This window comes from Podarcis gaigeae (assembly GCF_964106915.1).
Source record: "Podarcis gaigeae genome assembly, chromosome: 1".
Classification (NCBI taxonomy): domain Eukaryota; kingdom Metazoa; phylum Chordata; class Lepidosauria; order Squamata; family Lacertidae; genus Podarcis; species Podarcis gaigeae.
In genome coordinates this window covers 104,485,451-104,507,157 of record NC_139678.1, presented here as the reverse complement: position 1 = coordinate 104,507,157, position 21,707 = coordinate 104,485,451, and the positions used below count along the sequence as shown (strand labels likewise).

The window sequence follows — 21,707 nt, the reverse complement described above, 5'->3', positions numbered from 1 at the left end:
AAGTTAAGAATCTTGGTGATGTAAAGGTCTATCTTGGTGTTCAGATAGATAGGACCAAAAATGGCAGTTTTCTACTGAATCAAAAAGGCAAGATATTGCAAATGTTGAAAAAGTTTGGCATGATGGAGTGTGCAGGTGTTAGAACACCAATGGAAATGGGTTTTGTAAAAGACAATGAGTTCAAGGATAGTGCTGAATTCAAGAGTGCTGAAATCTTTCAGTCAGCTCTGGGAAGCTTACTTCATCTTTCGCAATGGAGTAGACCAGATATTGCTTACGCTGTTAACTTACTCAGCAGAGAAGCTTCAAGACCTAGTGTAAATGCATGGAAAGGAATTCAAAGAGTGTTAAGATATTTACAATACACCAAAGATTTTTGCCTTGAATTATCTGCTGAAGGACAAGCACAGATTACTTGTTGGGCAGATAGTGATTGGGGAAATTTAAAGGATAGAAAATCAGTGTCTGGCTGTGTAATAAAATTTGGTAACTCTCTGATTGGGTGGAGATCCAAGAAACAGAACCTGATTGCTTTGTCGTCAACAAAAGCTGAGTTCTGTGCCTTATCTGAGTTATGTAGAGATCTAGAATTTTACAAATGCTTGGCACAAGAGATGTATGAAAAGGCCATCACTCCAATCACTGTATGGGGTGATAATCAACCGTGTCTTAAGTTAGCACAAAATGGGCAGTTTAAAGGTCGTACAAAACATTTGGATATCCGCTTTCAAAATGTTTGTCAAACGGTAAAAGCAGGAATTGTTAAATTAAATTACTGTCCCAGTCATGAAAATCAAGCTGATGGTTTTACAAAACCGCTTGGGTTCCAGCGGCATGAAGACTTTTGTGAAGAAATGGGTCTGAAGTAATTTTGTTTTTTGTATTGCCAGCGAGAGGGGGTGTTAGGGTGTGAAACCTAAGACGCTGGCAAGTTAGCAATGTCATGTGACTTTAAGTAGTCAAGCTCGTTAAGTTGTTAAGTTGCTCAGTATATAAAGAGTGTTTGTTTTCTCTGCCTGCGGGGCGTGAAGCAAAAATGTCTGAAAGCTCCGGAGGTGTTTCTGTTATCTTTCTGCAATAAACCTGTCTTTGGAAAGACAGGCTTCCCTGTGTCGTTATTCCTTTGCTACTGAGACTCTGAAGCCTGTACTGCAACAAGAATCTCTGCACTGGGCTTAATTAATACTCTGCAAAGAGAACTGTTGCTGGTTGCGCAGCGGAAGCATTTACTGGACCAGTACACAGACTCTCTTAAATTATCATGCGTTGACTGATGTATTGTGTTCCCCCCTGTTTATGTGAGGAAAGACTCCCCTAAATTCCTGGAACCAGTAAAGGGTTAGAATTTAATTAAAACCCCTGAATTTTCAGATCCAGTAGGGATTCAATTGCTGGAATAGCCAGGCCAGCCTGATAATGGTTGTGAAGTATGAGTCATTAACCTAACAAAGGCAAGGCAATGAGCCATTAAGAAAGTGGGGACTCTGTGCCAGACACAAATGGGTGGAGCCCAAGTGGGCAGACACAAAAAGAGTTTGGAGTTTTTAGGATTTAAATTTGCTGTGGGGAAAGGGTTTCGGCCTCTAAGAGGCAAACTGGAAGGAGGGGCAGAGCGATGGTTGAGGTCTTTTCAGATCCCAGGCTACAGCTATGGGAGAAGCATGAACCTTTTGGAGTGTTAATGCTTTGAACTATTCCGTCCTGGGTTTGGGTTGTATACATGTGTAAATAGACCATATATCATAGAGATACCACCGTCTGTGCTGTGCCACATTTCCACAGGAAACATTAACTCTGGGTAACCTCCTGGAACCTCATAACTTGCATGTAACAATAAATTCTGCAAGCCTCTCCCCAAGAAACCCATTATAACAACCTCTACGTTTGTCACTTCCAAACCATATATAATCAAAATTATAAAAGCCTTTAGAAAGAAGTAAAAACAGGGCAATAGCATCCCTCTCAATTTTTGACAGTCTGAGCTTTTCCTCATAGTGTAAAATACTGTGTTCTGTCATTTTCTGCAGTTAATCCAAGCAACTGTGACAAAGTGCAATTTTTTAGCACAAAGACTGCAACAAGGATGGGTAAATCTGTCAGTTTCAGTTTTTCTCGTGCATTTTTTTCCAAACTTAACTTCAGTTATCCACATTTCCACAAAAGCGTTTCTTAAATAAAAAAAAAATCCCAGAAAAAATTACCAGCATTTTAGTGTAAATTTCTTCTAATATGCACATTTTTGCAAAGTAATATAAGACATTTTTGTATGTTAATTTCATTAATATGTGCAAGTTAACCCACATATGTACTTCTGTACACATTACCTGGGTAGAGAACTGGACTGCAAAATTTGAAGAAGTGCAAATTTCAAAAAATGGTTTTGTTTTAGTTCTTGTATTGTTTTGTAAAGTGCTGATTTAGTAAGCACACCTTTACATGCAAACTGAATCTAATTCCTCCCCCATTCCTACCTGCAGCACAATTGCTGTCCACAATTAGGGCTGTGCAACAGATTTGAATGAACCCCATGGCTTCTGGGACCATGGCTTCTGGGCTGCCCATTCTGCCTCCTGCATTATTTAACATCTATGTAAACCAGGGGTGCACAACCTGCAGCCCTCCAGTTGTTTCTGGACTACAACTCCCATCAGCCCCAGCCAGCATAGCCAGTGATCAGGGATGATGGGAGGTGTAGTCCAACAACATCTGGAGGACTGCAGGTTGTGCACCCAATATAAACTATCTGGGGATTTGGTGCATAATGTCGTCAGTATGTTGAAGACATGGCAGCTCTTTCTCTCTCCACTCCATTAAAATCAGGAGAGGTTGGGAAGGTGATGGACAGGTGTCTGGAGGCAGTGCTGGGATGGGGGCAAAAAACTAAGGCTGAATCCTGATAAGATGGAAGTGCTATGGGTAAGTGGTTGAAACTCCTTGGTCTGAATACCAGACATATTTGTCATATGTGATTTTGACATAATTATCTTTAACCCTGCCAATCTTCTTGGGAGGAGCAAAACCATTCACATAGATATCAGTATTAAAACTGAACAGCAGGGATCAAACACATTAAAATGATTGCAGGTTTTTGTATGATCTCAAGGTATCGTGACATGGTATCCTGGAGTGTAAACACACATACACACACACGCGCGCACACACACATCTGAGGCAGGAAATAAAGGCTTTTAATTCAAACACCCTGCAGTTTGGAAGAACGACATTCTGTTTCTGCTTCATGCTGTGTATTTTCATCCTGTGACCCGCTAATCTCCAATTAACTACATTCTCAGTGTGATCCTACCCGCAAATTGAAAAGTCTACCCATCTATATCAGAAGATGTTAATAGCTTTGCTTTTAACAGCGAGAAAGGGCTACAGCTCAGCTCTTCCAGAATTAAGTTCAAGAAATATGTTTCTAAGATTTGTTTGTGCAGAATTCTTAACTTACATAGGCACACAAACATATCCCCCATTCTTGCTTTCCCCTGCAGTAGACCTATAACTCATTTTGTTATCTGAGAAGAAAAAAATCGGGTGGGGGAGGCCCCATCACTGAGTGAAAAAAACACACAAGAAAATCTCAAAAGATACTAGTTAAACAATGGTTCAGATTCAAAAACTCCACAAGTTTTACTTGTGCAACAGGTGTTTCTCTATTCCTTTCTGCTACAGACCTCTGAAAAGGTATTTCTGACTTGATCAGGAGTGGCTTTCAGGGAGCGAAAGAAGCAGTAGGAGAGAGGGAAAGGCCCACTGCACTTGTGGAAAGGGAATTCAGAACCCCACTTTGTGTGAGCAAAAGTGTCTTCTGCTCATACAAGGGTAAAATTTGGGTCCATATCCGTACCCTCGGCCCAGTATACCTGAAGGAGCGTCTCCACCCCCATCGTTCTGCCAGGACACTGAGGTCCACCGCCAAGGGCCTTCTAGCGGTTCCCTCCCTGCAAGAAGCCAAGTTACAGGGAACCAGGCAGAGGGCCTTCTTGGTATTGGCACCTGCCCTGTGGAATGCCCTCCCACCAGATTTCAAAGAGAAAAACAACTACCAGACTTCTATTACAGTAAAGTGTGATCAAAGTCTTTGTTCAATGCACTTTTTTCGCAGAGTAGGAACAGAATAGCAAAGCTAATACAGTTCAAGTACAAAGTGTTCATCACACCTAAATTAAGTACTGATTCTAGGCCAGCGTGTTCTTTTTCTTAAGTGTTTAGTACTATCCTGACTCTGTGTCACTGTGCCTGGTCACACTGTCATGTCATGGATTCAGGAACTAACCAAAGCTAAATTTAGACTGGCCTTCCTTGTGCTGTTCAGTTCATTCACTATTACAAGAAGTCCTGATTATCATAAGTACTTTTAAGTTATGTGTGGATACAAATATATTAATGCAGAAAGTAGGTTCTGATTTCACTTTTACCATTTACTTCAAAGGCAGCTTACTCTCGGGAGTAAGGCTGCAAGAGAAAATAAAAACTTCAAAAGCCTTCAAATGCACCCCACTGATTTCACTACTTCATAAGGTGAAAGGAATTAAAAACATGCGGGGGAAATTCTGAGGCAAATGCGGTTAGCAATATATAAGTTGTTCAAGAAAGAAACAGAAGGAAGTATTCAGTGCAGCTTATGGTAGGTGACATGGGTGGCCTTTGAGAGATAATTTTCATGAAGCCTAAAGGACAAGTGCATTTGAGACATGATTTGAAAGCAATTGCTTGAAGAAAACCTGTTTTAAACTCCCCTCATTCCCAAGCACAATATTCAAACTTACTGCAAATCCCTGGCTTGGGGAACATTTCAGGTTAGTAAAGACAAAATTTACATTTAGTAGCCAGAGGGGGAGAATGCAAGGAGGAGGAAGTAAATCATGCTGTGAAAAAAAATAATCCAGTTCATAGCAATGGAGCATGCAAACACACACACACACACACACACACAACACATGTGTATCCAATGAGGTATTTGAATATAAAACAAAAAGTAAAACCAGATAAAGCAAAATGGTGGGGGAGAAGAAAAGCAAACATTCCACTGGATTTTGATACTTAGGTGGAACACCTTTAACACAACACTCATGTGAGATAGGTTAGGCCAGAGACAGCAACCAGGCGCATTTCATGGCTGAGTGAGGATTCGATCGTGTGTATAACCATTACAGAACACAGGCTCTTCCTATTTACTTGTAACTTGAATGGGTGTACAGTGGTACCTCAGGTTATAGACGCTTCAGGTTACAGACACTTCAGGTTACAGACTCTGCTAACCCAGAAATAGTACCTCGGGTTAAGAACTTTGCTTCAGGATGAGAACAGAAATCGCATGGTGGTGGCACGGCGGCAGCAGGAGGCCCCATTAGCTAAAGTGGTATCTCAGGTTAAGAACAGTTTCAGGTTAAGAACGGACCTCCAGAACGAATTAAGTTCTTAACCTGAGGTACCACTGTATGCCTTTTGAGGGCAAAATCTTTCCAACGCAGCTTACAAAATTAAGACAACAGGGAACTATACAGTATTTAAAATACAATTAGAGCCAGTCAATGCTAAACCCATAAAAAAAATCAGCAGCTAAAATACCAGCCTCCATAAATTGGAATGAAAGGTTGAAAAGTTCTTTTCTCTGGTGCCTCTCAGTCTAATAGATCCTGACGGCAAGCCAGAGAGCAGCTGTTCTTGCAGTCCTTCCGATAACCTGGGCTCCAACTGCCTAAGGCAGGTATGGGAAACCTGTGGCTCTCCAGGTGTTGTAGGACTTCATCCTTGACCACCCATCATCCTTGACCACTGTCTGTGCTGGTTCTGGCTAATGGGAGTTTGAGCTAATGGGAGTTTGAGATGTGGGAAGTGCACACAGAACTCCCATCCCTTGTAGTGGTTAGAGTGTTGGACTAGGACCCAGGAGACTGGATTCTGAATCCCCACTCAGCCATGGAGCTCATTGGGTGACCTTAGGCCATCCTCACTCACTCACAGCCTAACCTTCCTCACAGTGTTGTTGTGGGATTAAAGGAGGACAGGGAGAACCATGTAAACCACATTGAGCTCTAGGGAGAAAATATTGGTATATAAGACCAATAGATAAATAAAATAAGTAAACTGTGGGGTGGGGGGCAACAACAAAAACAGGGTGCTGCATTGGTGCTGGGCTTAGACTGAACCCAAACTAGCCTTTTCTATATCTCAGGCAACTACTACAAGGCTCTCTCTCTCTCTCTCTCTCTCTGTTTGTGTGTGTGTGTCATTTTGTGGTTTACACAGCATATGAAGTTTATAAATCAGCACAAAGTTCTTTCGTATGTTTTGAGAAACACAGTTGCAGAAGGGAGTTGAAAATCAGCTGCAGCACAGTTCCTCAAAATTAACTGAAATTAGGGATAAGCTGAGATTCTCTTACCCTATTTACTGAAATATATGTCTGTTGTTAACATGAAACACAAAGCGTAGGAGAGCAATTTGAATAGGCATTAAACATCGCATTCACATTTGCATTACAAAGCACTTTAAACACCATTTGTGAAAACAATCAAAGATATACAGTCTGATCCCAAACATGTTTACTCTGAAATCAGTCTCTCTTTTATGACCGATTGTCCCAAATCAACAAGCCAGTGCACCAACAGCAGCATCTCACAGGAACAAACTGAAGGCTTTCAGTGACAGCAGAAGTCCCTCCCTCCCTCCTTTCCGCACCAGCACAAAATACAATTTATCCCCCCGCCACTCTCACAACTCTATGTTTTCTGTCCCCAAAAAAACTTGAAATGAAATGTTGCTTTCCAGGAAGAAAGCAGTCTCAAACAGAAAATAATCTAACCCTCCCTTTTCCCCCAGAAAAGAAAAGAAAGTGGTAGCTTTTTATTTGTATTAATGCGTTCTTATCTCTTATCTCCAATCCATTCGGCGAAGGCGAATAATAGACTTTTAGACTTCAGAAGACTGCAGTGTTTCAGCTTCCTCCCATCTATTTTTTTCAGCAAGCAAATAAAACCTGTTCCAGAATCAATCTCCAGTTCTAGCTGCATGGATATCAAACTATATATCCCACTGGTGCTCCCTTGCAACATCACTTCTCTCTCCCAGCTACCTCCTCTGCCTTCAGATTCATCTTTCTTTACTTTCTCTGCAGCTTTTAAAGTATTGAGACCCTTGAGACCAAATCCTCTTTCTCTCTAGAATGGCTCTTTCTTCTTTTTGTCGTTACTTACAGTTTGTGAACCTTCGAAAACTACAGCAAAAACTGTGCTACATCATAATGTAAGTGACGTACCACTAACTTACACCATAATTTAAGAAAAAACCACTTTTAACGTTTTGGGGTGGGGTTTTTTTGGAAGAAAGCAAACCTAATTTAATATGTTCTCATAAATGAATCAATAAGAGACTCTACCTCATTATAAATACCCTTACGACACATATTTAGCATGTGCAAATGATACGTGAACCACTAAATGCTAGTTTCTCGTTATTGCATAGTAGCAAGTCCCATTATCACAATAACAGTTTTTGAAAAGCCACTGGAACCATAGGAATTTATACAAGTTACATACATGAAAGATCCATAGCATCTCTTTCTAAGTGAGCATGTACCTGAAGATGTTTGTGTCAGCAAGTATTGTATGAATTGGTCTTTTACACTGGGTTTTCCAACTTCATTTCCTTCCAAACTGCTCACTACAAGGTTTGAACAGAACTTCTAATTGTTCTGTTAGTGTTCTTATAAATGATTTTATTTATTTGTTGCTTATCTATCCCACCTTTTTCTCAAAGAAGCTCAAGATGGAGTACATGGTTCTCACTCTCCTAATTTAATCCCTACAACCATCATGTGAGCTAGGTTAGGCTGAGATGCAGTGACTGTTCCAATGTCAGCCAGTGAGTCTCATGGCTGCTTATAGTCGCCCCCCCCCCCCGCCAACTTTGCGATAGAACAGATTTCCTTCCATTTAAAGCATAAGTGCCCCTGTTCTGATGTTGCATCTCTGTTTCACCACATGGGGCACATTCAGTGATCTGAAGCACACAAGGTTTTGCTACTACTAGGTAAAGGACTAAGCAACAAGTCTGAAGCAAAAAGAAATTAGTTCTCCATGTGTTGATATTGGGGTAATTACTGGCACCAGCAGCAAATTCAAAATCCTTGTTTGCAAGCCTAGCACTCCTTTTGTTGCCTATACCAGTGACTCCTAAACCAACATATCTACTGTGAAATTCAGGAGTATTTGATGAAGCCAGTGTAGATGTGCTTCGTTAAAATGTCTAAATGCTGCAAAATGTCTTTAGATTGTACAAGCCTTGGCACTATATGAAATTTCAAGAAATAGGTAGGTTTCCAGCTAGAAATCCCTTGCAAGCAATCAAGAATAAGCCATCCACTATTACTCTTTCAATCAATATAATATCAGCAAACCAAAAGGTCATTTCCATTCACACCTGTCTTCATAACCACTTTTAAAAACGAACCTCAGTAATTTCAATTTTTTTCCCTTAATACACACTGCAGCAGGATAAATTTCAGTTAAAACGGATCTTTGCTATTCAGCTAATCAAAATATCCTTCCTCTGGCCAGCTTAATCACACTAACCAAGAGTTAGCACACATTTCCGAGACAATGTTAAATACAGACTATCATGCTAGGCAAGGTTACTGCTTCATTCTTGCGCAAACTTAGCAATGTAAAAACAGCCCTCAGCAGCTTCCTTCCCAGAATCATGGTTCTTTAAAAGGTTTTCTCTAAGGTAATCAAGTCCACTTTCCAATATAGTGAAACATTTCAGTGCGTGATATTTTCCCTTGCTATTGTTTAGAAGGTCTAGAAATGCAGAATACTCAGATTTCTAGGTAATGTGTCCAACTGCCCATCTGTTTTCAGTGTTAGAAATTCTCTTCCTGAGCTGCAAGAAAGGGCTAGCTTTTAAAACCTTGATAATGCCCTAAAGGGACATCTGCCTCAACTTGAACTTGCAAGCACAACTTTTGGGAGCAAGTGTATTGAGTTCCAGGTGATTGCAATACAGATGCCTCAGGTCGGCTGCTGAATGTATATACTTCATTATGGTATACAAATGCAATTTCAAAAAGAAAAAGAGATTGGCTACTCTACAGATGCTTGCCTCAGGTTTTTATGCAATGAAGCCATAACCACATACAGAATATTCCTAGCAAAGACGATGGCTTCAAAAATCACGTGATCTTCGGAAAGCTTTTCATGAGAACTTTTAAATAAAATATATAGATACAAGCTATGTGAGCAGGCATTGCCCTGAGATAGGCATAAAGCGTCCCAGAGGAGTACATTGTGTTACATGCAAGTAATGAAGGGAAAGATATGCCTATGCACATTCTCCAGCAGAAAATAGAACAGATATTGGCAGAAGGGTGCAATTATTCTAAGCACCATTTCCCCCTTGAGTAATAGCTTCAATTCCTTTCCTCTTTTCACCATCCAGTATAATAGTGTTGCTTGCCTCGGAAAGGATTTGAAAGAATGAGCAAGCAGTAGTAAACAAGCTAAAGAAAATATTTCTGCCTTCCCATACAATCCTTGCTTCTGGAAGCGTCTCACAGAAAGCCAGAGAAAGTGTAACGTTTAAACGTCAAATGCGATTTATTAATATGCTGCTTCCTCAACAAGTTTACAGCGGCTTCAAAAACACAGAAGTTATAAGCATATAATAGTAGCCACAAAAACAACAACCATAAATTAATAAAGCTATGTGCAAGTTTTTCCAAATATATTTAACTTTTCAAGTGCTCATAGGAATTGATGCGCAGAAATCCATGTATCAAAATGTTAAAATAAAAGTAGACTAAAGACAGAAAAAACCCAAAACGAAATCCAGGTATCGTATTTCCAGTCCTCTAACCATAGTTTTGAGATTGGGAATGAACGATGGTAATCTCCTCTCCTGTTGTGAGCACAGATCTCCTCCTCCCAGTCTCGTTTGTTCTAACCATAGTTGCCATGATGCCTAAACTGAGCAAATGATGGCGCTGGAGGCATGGTATGGAAGTTAACACCAACCACAGTTTGCTACATTTGGATGGTATTATATTACCTAGAGTCTGTATAAATCTGTTCAAAAAGGCATTTGAACAATACTTCTGTTTCCTCTTACTCAGAAAGTTCCGTGACACAAAATGGAAAGTATTCCTGTGGAAAGGCGCCACAAAAACATTCCAAATAGCTTCTATTCAGTATGTTTTCTAACAGAAAAGTTGTCTTTCATGCATTTTCTACCTACCATTCAAAGAGGAAATTGGCAGTGCCATCAATTATTTATTCAGTTGTTTGCCTGCTTATTTCAAAAGCCTGGTAGTCCATAATAACATTTTTTAAAAAAATTATCTGAAATAAAATACCCACTTAAACATAAAATATGCATGGTATACTTCCCGCCCCCCCCCCCAGTTGGCTTTGTGCATGGACTCTGAGGGTGTGTGACAAAAATAATCAACAGTGACTCATTTTCTCCCCAAATTATTTTTGCTTCCTATTATTCGAGTCACCACTGAGGGAGTCACTTTGGAGGGATTTTGAGAATCTTATTGAGGCATAAAAAGGCAACATATGCTTACTTGCAGTTGGTGAATTTGGTAGGGGAATTTCAGAGACCATTTCAAATGGTGATTTTGTCCCCCCATATATGTGGATAAATGTGGAGACACATTTATCATTTAAAAGTGATTCCAGCTGCTGCCATGTTTCACTCCCCCAGAGTACCTTGAGAATTATACTACCCTCTAGTGCTGAGTGGAGAACTCTGTCAATCATGGCAAATGTATTCCTCCCTCCCTCTCCCCCAGCATTCTAACTCTTGTGTCATTCCTGTGAACTAGAGAAGAAGCATGACAAGGGTCAGAGTTGATACTGCTGCTACCACCAAAGCCACCAGCAGATTATGTTGTTGTTTAGTCGTTTAGTCATGTCCAACTCTTCGTGACCCCATGGACCAGAGCACGCCAGGCACTCCTGTCTTCCACTGCCTCCCGCAGTTTGGTCAAACTCATGTTGGTAGCTTCGAGAACACTGTCCAACCATCTCGTCCTCTGCCATCCCCTTCTCCTTGTGCCCTCCATCTTTCCCAACATCAGGGTCTTTTCCAGGGAGTCTTCTCTTCTCATGAGGTGGCCAAAGTATTGGAGCCTCAGCTTCACAATCTGTCCTTCCAGTGAGCACTCAGGGCTGATTTCCTTAAGAATGGATACGTTTGATCTTCTTGCAGTCCATGGGACTCTCAAGAGTCTCCTCCAGCACCATAATTAAAAAACATCAATTCTTTGGCGATCAGCCTTCTTTATGGTCCAGCTCTCACTTCCATACATCACTACTGGGAAAACCAAGGCTTTAACTATACGGACCTTTGTTGGCAAGGTGATGTCTCTGCTTTTTAAGATGCTGTCTAGGTTTCTCCCAAGGAGCAGGAATGTAAACTGTAGGGGGGGGGGATAGACCTGCACTCCCTGCCCTGGAATATTTTGGCAACAAACGCTCCTTAAAGTGCCTAGCTGAAGTTGGTGCATTTCAGTGCATGAATCTTTTGCCCAACGTAGGGCTCAAACCCACGACCCTGAAATTAAGAGTCTCATGCTTTACCAACTGAGCTATCCCAGGCTTCCAATGGAGCTTACTCCCTACTCTGTGTATTTAGGAATTCAATCCTCTGCACTTTCATTTGGGAGCACGGTGAGCTGAACTAAGTGTGTTGTACTTCTAAATAAACATGTATAGGATTGTGCTGTAAAATGGTGAAGCAAGGAGGAAGTTGAAAAGTGAGTGACATTTCCTTTAATTTGCTCACGGTAAACACTTACAAAGGAACATAGCTTTATAATTAATCATTGTCTCTTAATAATCCTGAAAGCTTTTTGTTTTAGAAAAAAAAAATTCAATATCTGCTTTGTTAGCCTAAAGCATTTGCTTTGTTTCTGAAGTAATTATTGAATCTGACCTTTACCCCCTGCTTTAGAAACCTGACACTGTTCTAAACCACACATAATTAAAAACTTAATCAAAATAGAAAACCATCAGAAAAGCAATTACAATTAAACTTTGCATTATACAACATGCGGAGTTGTAAGCTCATCCTACTTTCCAAGCACCAAATTAATATTAAATGGGAATTTTTTTGTGATAACAGCCTGAATAACAGAATGATGCCTACATTTATTGAAGCCAAAGACAGGAGGCAAACACAGGTAAAGCGGGAAGCTATTTATAGACAAGGCAGAGAAAGAATTATGATTCAGTTTTAAACAGTACTTCCAAGGATTCCACGCATTTTGACACCTGTAGCAGAAAATCCAACTGGAAGCGCCCTCTGCCCTCTGATTAAAAACATGAATCCAAGTATCTGATGATTCAACACCCTCTACTGATGCCTACAATCTGCTGTCTAAAGATGGTTGCCTCACCCTGTATGATGCTAGCCCTAGAATGTGCACATAAAGAAATGCAACTAATAAAGTTCATTTGTTAAATATCTTTACATAACCTTCATTGCATATCTTTAGGAACCAGGCAAAAACATTCCTCTTCTCCCAGGGCTTCAGCTAATTAAACAATCTACGGCCTTTAAAACTGCAGGGGGTGTTGTTTTTGTTTGTTACTCCGGTATGTATTTTTATGTTGTAAACCACCCTGTGTTCCTCAGATGAAGGCAGGATAGATGAAGAAAGTTGAATAAAATACTGGGGGGGGGGGCTGACCCTCAAATATTTTAGGGGTGTGTGTGTGTGAAGGGACCTTGGCCTCAGGCGTTGGCTCCTATGGATGAAGGGCAGTATAGAAATTATAATTTAAAATTATTACTCCCATAATCCCATTGGCTATGCTGGCTGGAACTGATGGAGCTGGAATCTACAACATCTGGATGGTACCACATTGCCTATCCCTATCTTTAAGAATTATTATTTTATTTTTTTCAGTACAAAAATGAAAGGTATATATGCCATCCATAGTAAAATAAAACAGACACATAGAACTGCATGTTTTTGCATTTGACATTTTAAGCTTCCTTTTGTGAAGAAAGATATGTGACAGGTTTTTAACTATATGGAAGAAGCTTGTGGCCTTATTATGTTAATCTATAGCATATCTTCATGAATAACTACAGACAAACGTAACAAAGCCTCATCTCTTTCTCTCCTTTAAAGGTCTTGGCTCATGTAGCTGATAACATCTTACAACCCTCGCCAAAAAACCTAGCTTCCTCCAATCAAGTGTCCTTTTGAAATATAGGGAAGAAAGCAACGATTACCAGAGAACCAGCACTTCAGATAAATACAGTTATTTTATTCCTGATCAAAGCTACAATTTGAAGTTTTCAATTCTTGTCTTTGATCAAGGAAAGAACCACACACTTTCCATTCAAAACGTTGAAAACTTACTAAAGAATGGTTTCAGCCTTACTTCAAGTTATCTGCAAGATTAGGTATCTTGAAGCAAAAAGAACAGTTTCCCCAAGAATCTTAAACTGCATTAAGAATATGCAAAGGAAATTCTAGATCATTATTATTATTATTATTAAAAAATAACTACCAGTTTAATGTAATATAAACTTATCAAAAGAAGAGTATGAAAGTGAAAATTACATTTAGGAAGAATTCTGTAGTGGAGGAGCAATTCCGTGACAGAACAACTGTCACATTCAATGTCCTTCCAGATGGCCAAAGGCGGGATGGTAGGAGTGGCTTTTCCCTCGTCTCCACCATTAAAAAAGAGATTTATCTTCCCATTGACCCCTATGGAAGGGAATTTACTATACCAACTTATACCAACTTTGGAACTGGCATACATTTGGGCCCTTCTGAGGTGTGTGTGTGTGGGGGGTGTTGAGTGAATTAGGGAGCTCAGGATCCTCTGCATCACTCTACACACCACCCCTTCCTCACCATACTCACCACTAAGATAACACTGCTGATGGAACATCTATAACCATGGAGCTTTCCATAGGTGTACTGAGGGAGGGGTATTGACAGTATGAATGCCACCCTACTGCTGGGCATCCCTTTCAGAAAGCAGAGCAGAGTTTACATTATCCCCAACAGTCACTCAACTAGGCTTTATCCAGCTTTGGAACTGCTCTACATTTGCATGTTAAGTTAAAATTGAACCAAAACTATTCCCAGGTATGAGTATACTTTGCTTATCTCTAGCTTTCAATCAGCACTCTGTGTAAAAGTGTTTTACACTTACAGCACAACCCCTATACCTTCTACTCAGAGGTAAGATCCATTGGGTTTAATGGGGTTTACTCCCAGGGATGAGGGCAAAGGATTGCATCCTTCACAATTTACAATATCCTCAGCCTCGCTGATATCGTGTCAACACTGGATTCAAAAGTGGTGCCAATCAGATTTGTTGTTGGGTTGTTGATTTTTTTTAAAAAAAGTTATTTCCACAATAATTGTTTTTAAATAAAGTTGCCTACCCTACTAAAATAATGCCTTTGTATTGGAAACTGAAAAGGGAAAAGATTGGATTCAGCTGTAAAAGAATGGCATTTAAAATCTTTTAAAATATTTCCTACTTTACATGTATACCCCAGAACTAATATGCAAAAGAGCTATGCAAGACCTATGGAGCTCTTTTACATTCTACATAGCCTTGTATAAACACAGAAAAAGCCAAAGACATCTTGGCAGTTTGGAAGCTTGCTAAAGCCACTGTTTTACAAAGCAATCCTGAAATTGTTCTGGTTTTATACTTAAAGAATGTACCTCCTCCTGATGTTCTAAGACTGAATTAGGTAGTACAATTAACCCTCAACACAGAGTTATCCATTAAACTATACACACACACACACACACACACAACATTTCTACTATGCCATGCTTGTGAAAAAATTATTATGAAATACTTCCTTACCTGGGGATATTATATAGAAGAAATCTTTAAATTCATCCATCCATACTTCTGCAAGCCGTCTATTGTTCTTGTTAATTACATGACCGGTACCCCCAGGAAATGTATAAGGCGTAGCTTTTCGAAAGACGTGACCAACATGTGAACATGTTACAATCTCCAATGAGCCTCCACACTGCCAGATCTGAAATGCAAACAGGAAATCAAAATTAATCAGCTTGTTTTCAGACACCAAATTAAATTTTAGGCTGCAACTTATTTACTGTACCAGGACTACAGGGTGAGAAGTTGAAACTCAAGCAGTATGTCATCCCTGAATTTCAGCTACGTAAAACTGCAGGTGCCTTTACCAAATTGATTTACTTGTGAGATGTCCCACTGATTTCAGCAGAGTTTAGGACAACTCAGGTCACAACTTGGTGGGTACATGACAGCAAATTCTTGACACGGCTGTTATTAAACTGTTGAACTCTCCAGATATGGTGGCCCAATCTGATTTCAGTCACAGGTGGCACAGAGACCTGAATACAAGAAGTATGAAGGGCCCTGATCAACTCATTCTCTGCAAACTCTGATATGCACTGATCTCATCTCATGGAATTATATGTAGTTATCCTTACATAAAAAATGATTAGAAATTTGTATTTTCAGAAGGAAACGTAGAAATGTGCATCTTGTGAAGAAAGCACTTTCAAAAATACATATTTAAATATTATTCAAATGAAACTCTTTGAGTGTTTTTAATGATGATGATGGAATGGGACAGAATGGTTGGATGAATTAATTGAGAAACACCAAAATAAGGTGTTTCTACCCACTTCTATTGGGAAGTGCTATCAATTGCAGGAGTCATTCACAGATCTCAGACCTGTGAGACTGCAGCTCACAAATCTCACTGTAGGTCAAAACAATGAGTTTCATATTATTGCAGAAGCAGACACAGAAGATTTGCACATGTTTCCCCATTGCCTTCTGTAACATGTCATCTAGCCTTCAGACAACTGACATTTCATGCTGATTTGATTTTGTCTCACACAAACCAATAATTGCCTTCTGTACCGGAGTTAAAGCGTGAGGGATATATATCACAACATCCATTTTCACCAGAAAATGAAAGGTCACCATATCAAATACAAGTCATATACATCAGCTCTTGGCTCATGGGAAATGTGTCTGTGATCACAGTACTGCTAAACTGTCCTATGGAGCTTAGAAAGAAAATCTGCAGAGACACACGGAAATGGTTTGTTCCACAGCCTAATACACCACACAGCAAGCTGGATAGAGCTTGCTAGCTGGCAGGTGCAATCTTATAAGAGGTGTTTCTCTTCTCTCTTTCACAAACACACACCCTCTAAATGTATTGGCATATAGACAGATTTAATCACTAAACCAAGGCACTGATAAGTTAGTGTCTTGCTTAATTATTGAAATTGGGTGATAGGATTCAGAGAGGGATCCTTGCATGGCTTAAGTAGCACCACAATTTTTGGCTGCTTCTCCATGCTAGCAATGAATTTTTCAGAGCACAATAGTTAAAGGGAAAGACCCAAGGACAAGGAATCCACTTGTCTTGCAAGACTGTTGTGAAGGGCCTAAAGAACCTGCATCTTTTTAGGTGATCTAGGCATATGTGTTGATAGATTTCTATTTGTGCTCTCTCAAATTGTGTCGTGCTTTAAATATTGCATCTCTCACTCTGACCCTGATTAATGAAATCTGGCTGTATGTTAAAGTGCTTTTTTGTCACAAAGGGACTAGAGATTAACATTTTAAAAATCTGGCTCCAACTGCTCCCACACCATCCTACCAGACTATCACTTCAACTTCTATTAAAAGGCTGAACTTGGCCAAGCATCTGTTCTAAAGAAAATGAGTATCTATTAAAGTCCTCGGCATTCCAATTGAACATGGCTACATTTTTGTTAAGTAAGAACAGAATCGAGCATTTAAAGATTATTTGTATTAGGGGAAAGGTTGCTATAGAAACTGATTGCAGAGTTTAATTAGTTCTAAAGCAATTATGCACATGTATATTAGTGTGTGTGTGTGTGTGTGTGTGTGTGTATATATATATAGTGTGTGTGTGTGTGTGTGTGTGTGTAAACAAGTTGAGATCATCCATGACAATATCAAAACAACTTTCACTATCCAAGGGCAAGAGCATAGCAAAACTTGAAAAATGACACAGCATTGTTCTGGGGTGGGGTGGGGTGTAGTTGTGTGTTATTTTTAAAAAATAAAAATGTAACTATCAACAACCACCAACCCCCCTCTTTAAAGAGGTTAAAAAGTAAAGGACCCCTGGACCAGTAAAGTCCAGTCAAAGGCAACTATGGGATTCTGACACTCATCTCGCTTTCAGGCTGATGTGAGCCAGCATCTGCCCACAAATAGATTTCTGGATCATGAGGCCAGCAGGACTAAACCACTTCTGGTGCAACAGTATACCGTGACAGAAACCAGAGCGAACAGAAATGCCATTTACCTTCCCACCACAGCGATACCTAATTATCTACTTGCATAGGTGTGCTTTCGAACTGCTAAGTTGGTGGGAGCTGGGACAAAGCAACAAGAGCTCACCCCATCATGGGGATTTGAGCCGCTAACCTTCTGATTGGCAAGCCCAAGAGGTTCAGTGGTTTAGACCACAGCGCCACCTGTTCCTCTCTCTTTAAAGAAAACTCAAGGTCTTCCAATGAAGCTGAAGGTTGGAGGATTCAGGACAGATAAAAGTTCTTCATGCAGCACATTGTTAAAATGTGGAACTTGTTCCCACAGGAGGCAGTAATGGCCACCAACTTTTAAAAAGTACTAGACAAATTCATGGAGGACAAGGCTGTCAATGGGTACTAGCGATGATGGCTATGTTCTCCCTCTGTTGTTAGACACATTATGCTTCTGAATACCAATTGCTGGAAACTGCAGGTGGGCAGAGTGCTGCCATAATCAAGTCCAGTTTGTAGGTTTCCCATGGGACTAGATGGATCATTGGCCTGATCCAGTTGACTTGGTCCTATAGCTGTTTGACGAGAATAGTCCTACTACTAAGAAAGCTCAGCAGACACCAGTAATTCTAAAAGGGAAGTGTAAAAAACACAGAATGTGGCATTTGGCACAGAATCCAGGTTACAGAATATCTTCGCTTTCATTTTCTAAAAGGAAAAAGGGCTTAGCCCTTATGACTAAGGAAAGAAGCTTGAAAAAGTGCATCACTTTCCCCTATGACTAACAAAAACCAGTCTATATAAAACAAACAAACCAAAACAAATAAATGGCAGAATAAATTGCAAATGTGAGGGGGAAATGACTAATTGATACAGATTGCAAGTAATCAGTTGAGACACAGGAGTATTTTAGAGATCAGTTTTAATCTTAGATATCCCACTGCCTCACTGTAGCAATTTGAGATGACCAAGTCAAAATGGACATGGGTATGAATCCGTAGAGCGCTTTTTATTTCAAAGAGAGAATATGGTGATCCATGTACTAAAACAAATGACTCCAAGGCTTCAGCCCAATTTGTTCAGATATCTTCAAATCCCCTCACTATATGCAGACATTAATGTGACTGCTGCTTGCCAATAGTTTAATTTGCTACGGATTTAATTAACAGTTTAATTCCAGTAGGCTGGTAGACTTAACATATGCTCCCACCAAAAAGTTCAGTGGGGTTAGATGGAACTAAATCAGAAAGAATTATTTGAAAAGTCTATGAGTGCAAACCCTGCAGAATGCTTTGTGCTGAAAAGCAGTTTTTGCTTGAGGAAATTTTACAGATAGTTGGCAGTGAAATAGGCAATTTAGAGACACATTTGGAACTTGTATATTGCTCCCCAGTGAATATGAGTGACTCTCCCTTTGGGTGCTACGCAGAAGGCCAAGTATGGTAAGCATAGTTGCATTGCAGGGCTAGGCAATGTGATGCCTTAATAGGGTTTCCAAAGTCTGCTGCAGTACTGCTCCTGAAATATGATTAAAAGCTATTTTCTTGAAATAAAATAAATTCGAGCATTTCCCCCCTAAGGACATCCCTCAAACCACACTTCATGCCTGCAATAAAAAACCTCAACCATACCCTGAAGTTCCCAACCCAGAAAGATCAAAGCAAGCTGCCAGGCTTCCATCTGTGTTTTCTCTGCCTCGCCCCTCAATATACTTTCAAGATTAACTTCTGGTGCTGTGGTAGGGCCTGGATCCATAATTTCCCCTAATATGCAACCAGCTCACACGGTCAGGTAAATGCTGGTTTAGAGAAGAAAAGGCGTGTGCAAATTTTCAAAGATTTCCCACCCACCCACCCAAAAACAGGATGGGATGGGCTTGATGGTCAACACTTGTGAAATGACACAAACCAGATTAAGAACATTTTGACCACCACCATTTTTTTCTTTTTTTACAGGAATATTTGGGGGGCTGGAATGCAAAACATGATTCTCAGTATACCATTTCCTACAGGTGTCTTAATTAAGACTCATCATAACCTGGAAGATCTCTTGTTCTAGGTTCTCAGCTTTTTATATCAGAGCCATGCTTTTACTCTTCCACATTGTTGCTGTTTCTTCTCAATGCCACACCAGTCCCTAAAAACATGCACATTTCACAGATATTTCTACAAGGTGTATTTTATTACTTGCAAAATGAATCTGCCATCTTCCCTTCCCCTTTCATTTGATTATTAAGCTGTTTTCCTCTCCAGCAGCTGGGCAATGTATCTTTATGATTTGCTGGTACAAGTCACTGTCCTTATTTTAAAAACAAAAAACAAAACAAGAGACAAAAGCAAAAACCTGGCAACTGTGCAAGCAGTGGGGGAGGGGAAGAATTTCCTTTCAAGCCAATTTGTTACTTAGATTCCCCTAGTCAAGCGAAAGCACAACTAGGCTTCAGATTTTCACGTCCTGCCAGCAGCTCACTCTGTCGCAGACTATACAATGCAAAGCGGAAAGTGACAGACTACAGTATATAATTTGGAATCATTAAACCCACACAGAATATATTTAGAACATGGAAAACCTATTGTGTCTTCAGGTGTTTTTTTTAATTAAAAAAATAACCACCTTGTAAATGTTTACAAACTCCAGTATTTTTGAAATTTTAACACTATTTGGGCTCTCCATCCATCCTAAAAGGGCTCAGACTACATACTTCACCCAAACACAGTGGTTTTATGTTTCACAATAAGAATCCTTGAATATCATCTAATTGCACCATGGACATGTTTTAGCTATAAGCATCTAATGAAGGTACCAGCATGGCAGACAAAATATGTAGCAAAACATCGCAAATGACATAGTTAATTTTTTTTAAAGGGTGGAAATCACAACAGTGCTTATTGAAGAATCCGGATAAGGAAAGCATGACTAAGATGCTGTAGACCAGGGGTGGCCACTCCCAAGACAGTCTACTCACAGAGTTAAAAACTGGCAGTGATCTACCCTCTTTTTAGGGACTCAGGTCAAAGATATGTAGCTTTTAATAGGGGAGCCAAAGATGTTGAGCTTCTTTGGAGGGGAGCCAGTGATCTACCACAGACGTCCAGGGATCTACCAGTAGATCACGATCTACCTGTTGAACATGCCTGCTGTAGACAATGTATTATATAATATCCAGTGCTGTTTTTCTAGAAAAAGGCATGTCAGAATTCTTTTGTTCTCTTATAATGGAAATGGTGTCCACCTGAGCGATGCTGGAACTGAGTGCCGGTGAGTTCTGACTAAAAACAAAAGCTCTGATGATATCTAAAGGGAGCCTATGTTCTCTGCCATTCCATGAATATAGACTAAGGCTACAATCCTATACTCAATTAGCAGTTATTATGTCCCACTGAATACAACAAAAATTATCTCAGTAGATATGCTAGCATTGTACTGCAAATTGTGGGCCCAGAATATCACTAAATATGAATTCACAAGGAGATTTTTTATTTTTCTGTAAATCCTAGTGAAGATTTTCAGTACCAATGTACTCAAATTCATGTAGCGGTTGGATAACTTGTCCGTGGTGAATTCGCCCATACAACACCAACTCCCTTCCTTTCATCACAAACAGAACAAACTTAGAGGGACCAGTCTATGGATCACACACCACATTCAGCTGTCTTAAGTCACAAAGATAATACAATCTCCCTGCAGATATATTGTGTGCCTAAAACAACAGGCAAACATAATATAAATTACACTGCAAAAAGAGTTTCTTAAGATGAAATAGTTATGCCCTTATTATTTTCCATGTAAGCTACAGAGATGGAAGTTATTTGCCCTTTAACAAGTAGTGCACAATTATCCTGTTAAATTCACAGTACCAACCTGTGTGGTGGGGTACAGCCATCTTTCCAACATGATTTTGTAGCTGGAATGGGATGGGACAGAACTCCTGTTACCACTGCTTTGCTGGGAGTGGCAGCTGTAGCACACTGCAGTGATGTGCTGATGGTGTTCCTGGCCTTGGTGTGGTAGGTGGGGTTGTTTTCCAGCTCTCACAGCCATGCCAGGGGCCAGGAAAAACACACAAAACCTCAGGGGCCAGTTGGCATTTGAGCTGGGCTCCTGATGGGTGGGGCTTCACAGCAGACCTGAGTGAAGACCTCACCTATCCTGGTCCATTCTGAGAGCATAAAGGTGGGGTGAGCAGTGGATTTGGCATTCCAATCTTCATGTGCCTACCCCTCCCACCCTTCCTACTTTGTTGTGGTTGTCCAAAGGGAATGAGACAACCGAAGTTTCAGACTTTCTTATGGGTTAGTGTAGGTCGCTGTTTGCCTACAGACCGATTGGCTGTGTCTGCAGGTTTTGCCTGCCTCACAGCAACCATCACAACTTTAGGGTGTAAGAAGCACTGGGCTGG

At 40.2% G+C, this 21,707-nt stretch overlaps 1 protein-coding gene across 2 annotated transcripts in view; it reads right to left on the bottom strand.

The window, feature by feature from the left end:
• Positions 1-21,707, bottom strand: part of GALNT13 (polypeptide N-acetylgalactosaminyltransferase 13) — a 164,675-nt gene that overhangs the window by 44,235 nt on the left and 98,733 nt on the right. For both annotated transcript variants that reach the window (XM_083709486.1, XM_083709487.1), the window contains exon 8: positions 14,865-15,045. In XM_083709486.1, the coding sequence (XP_083565612.1) occupies positions 14,865-15,045 (181 nt within the window). The remainder of the gene's footprint in view (positions 1-14,864; positions 15,046-21,707) is intronic.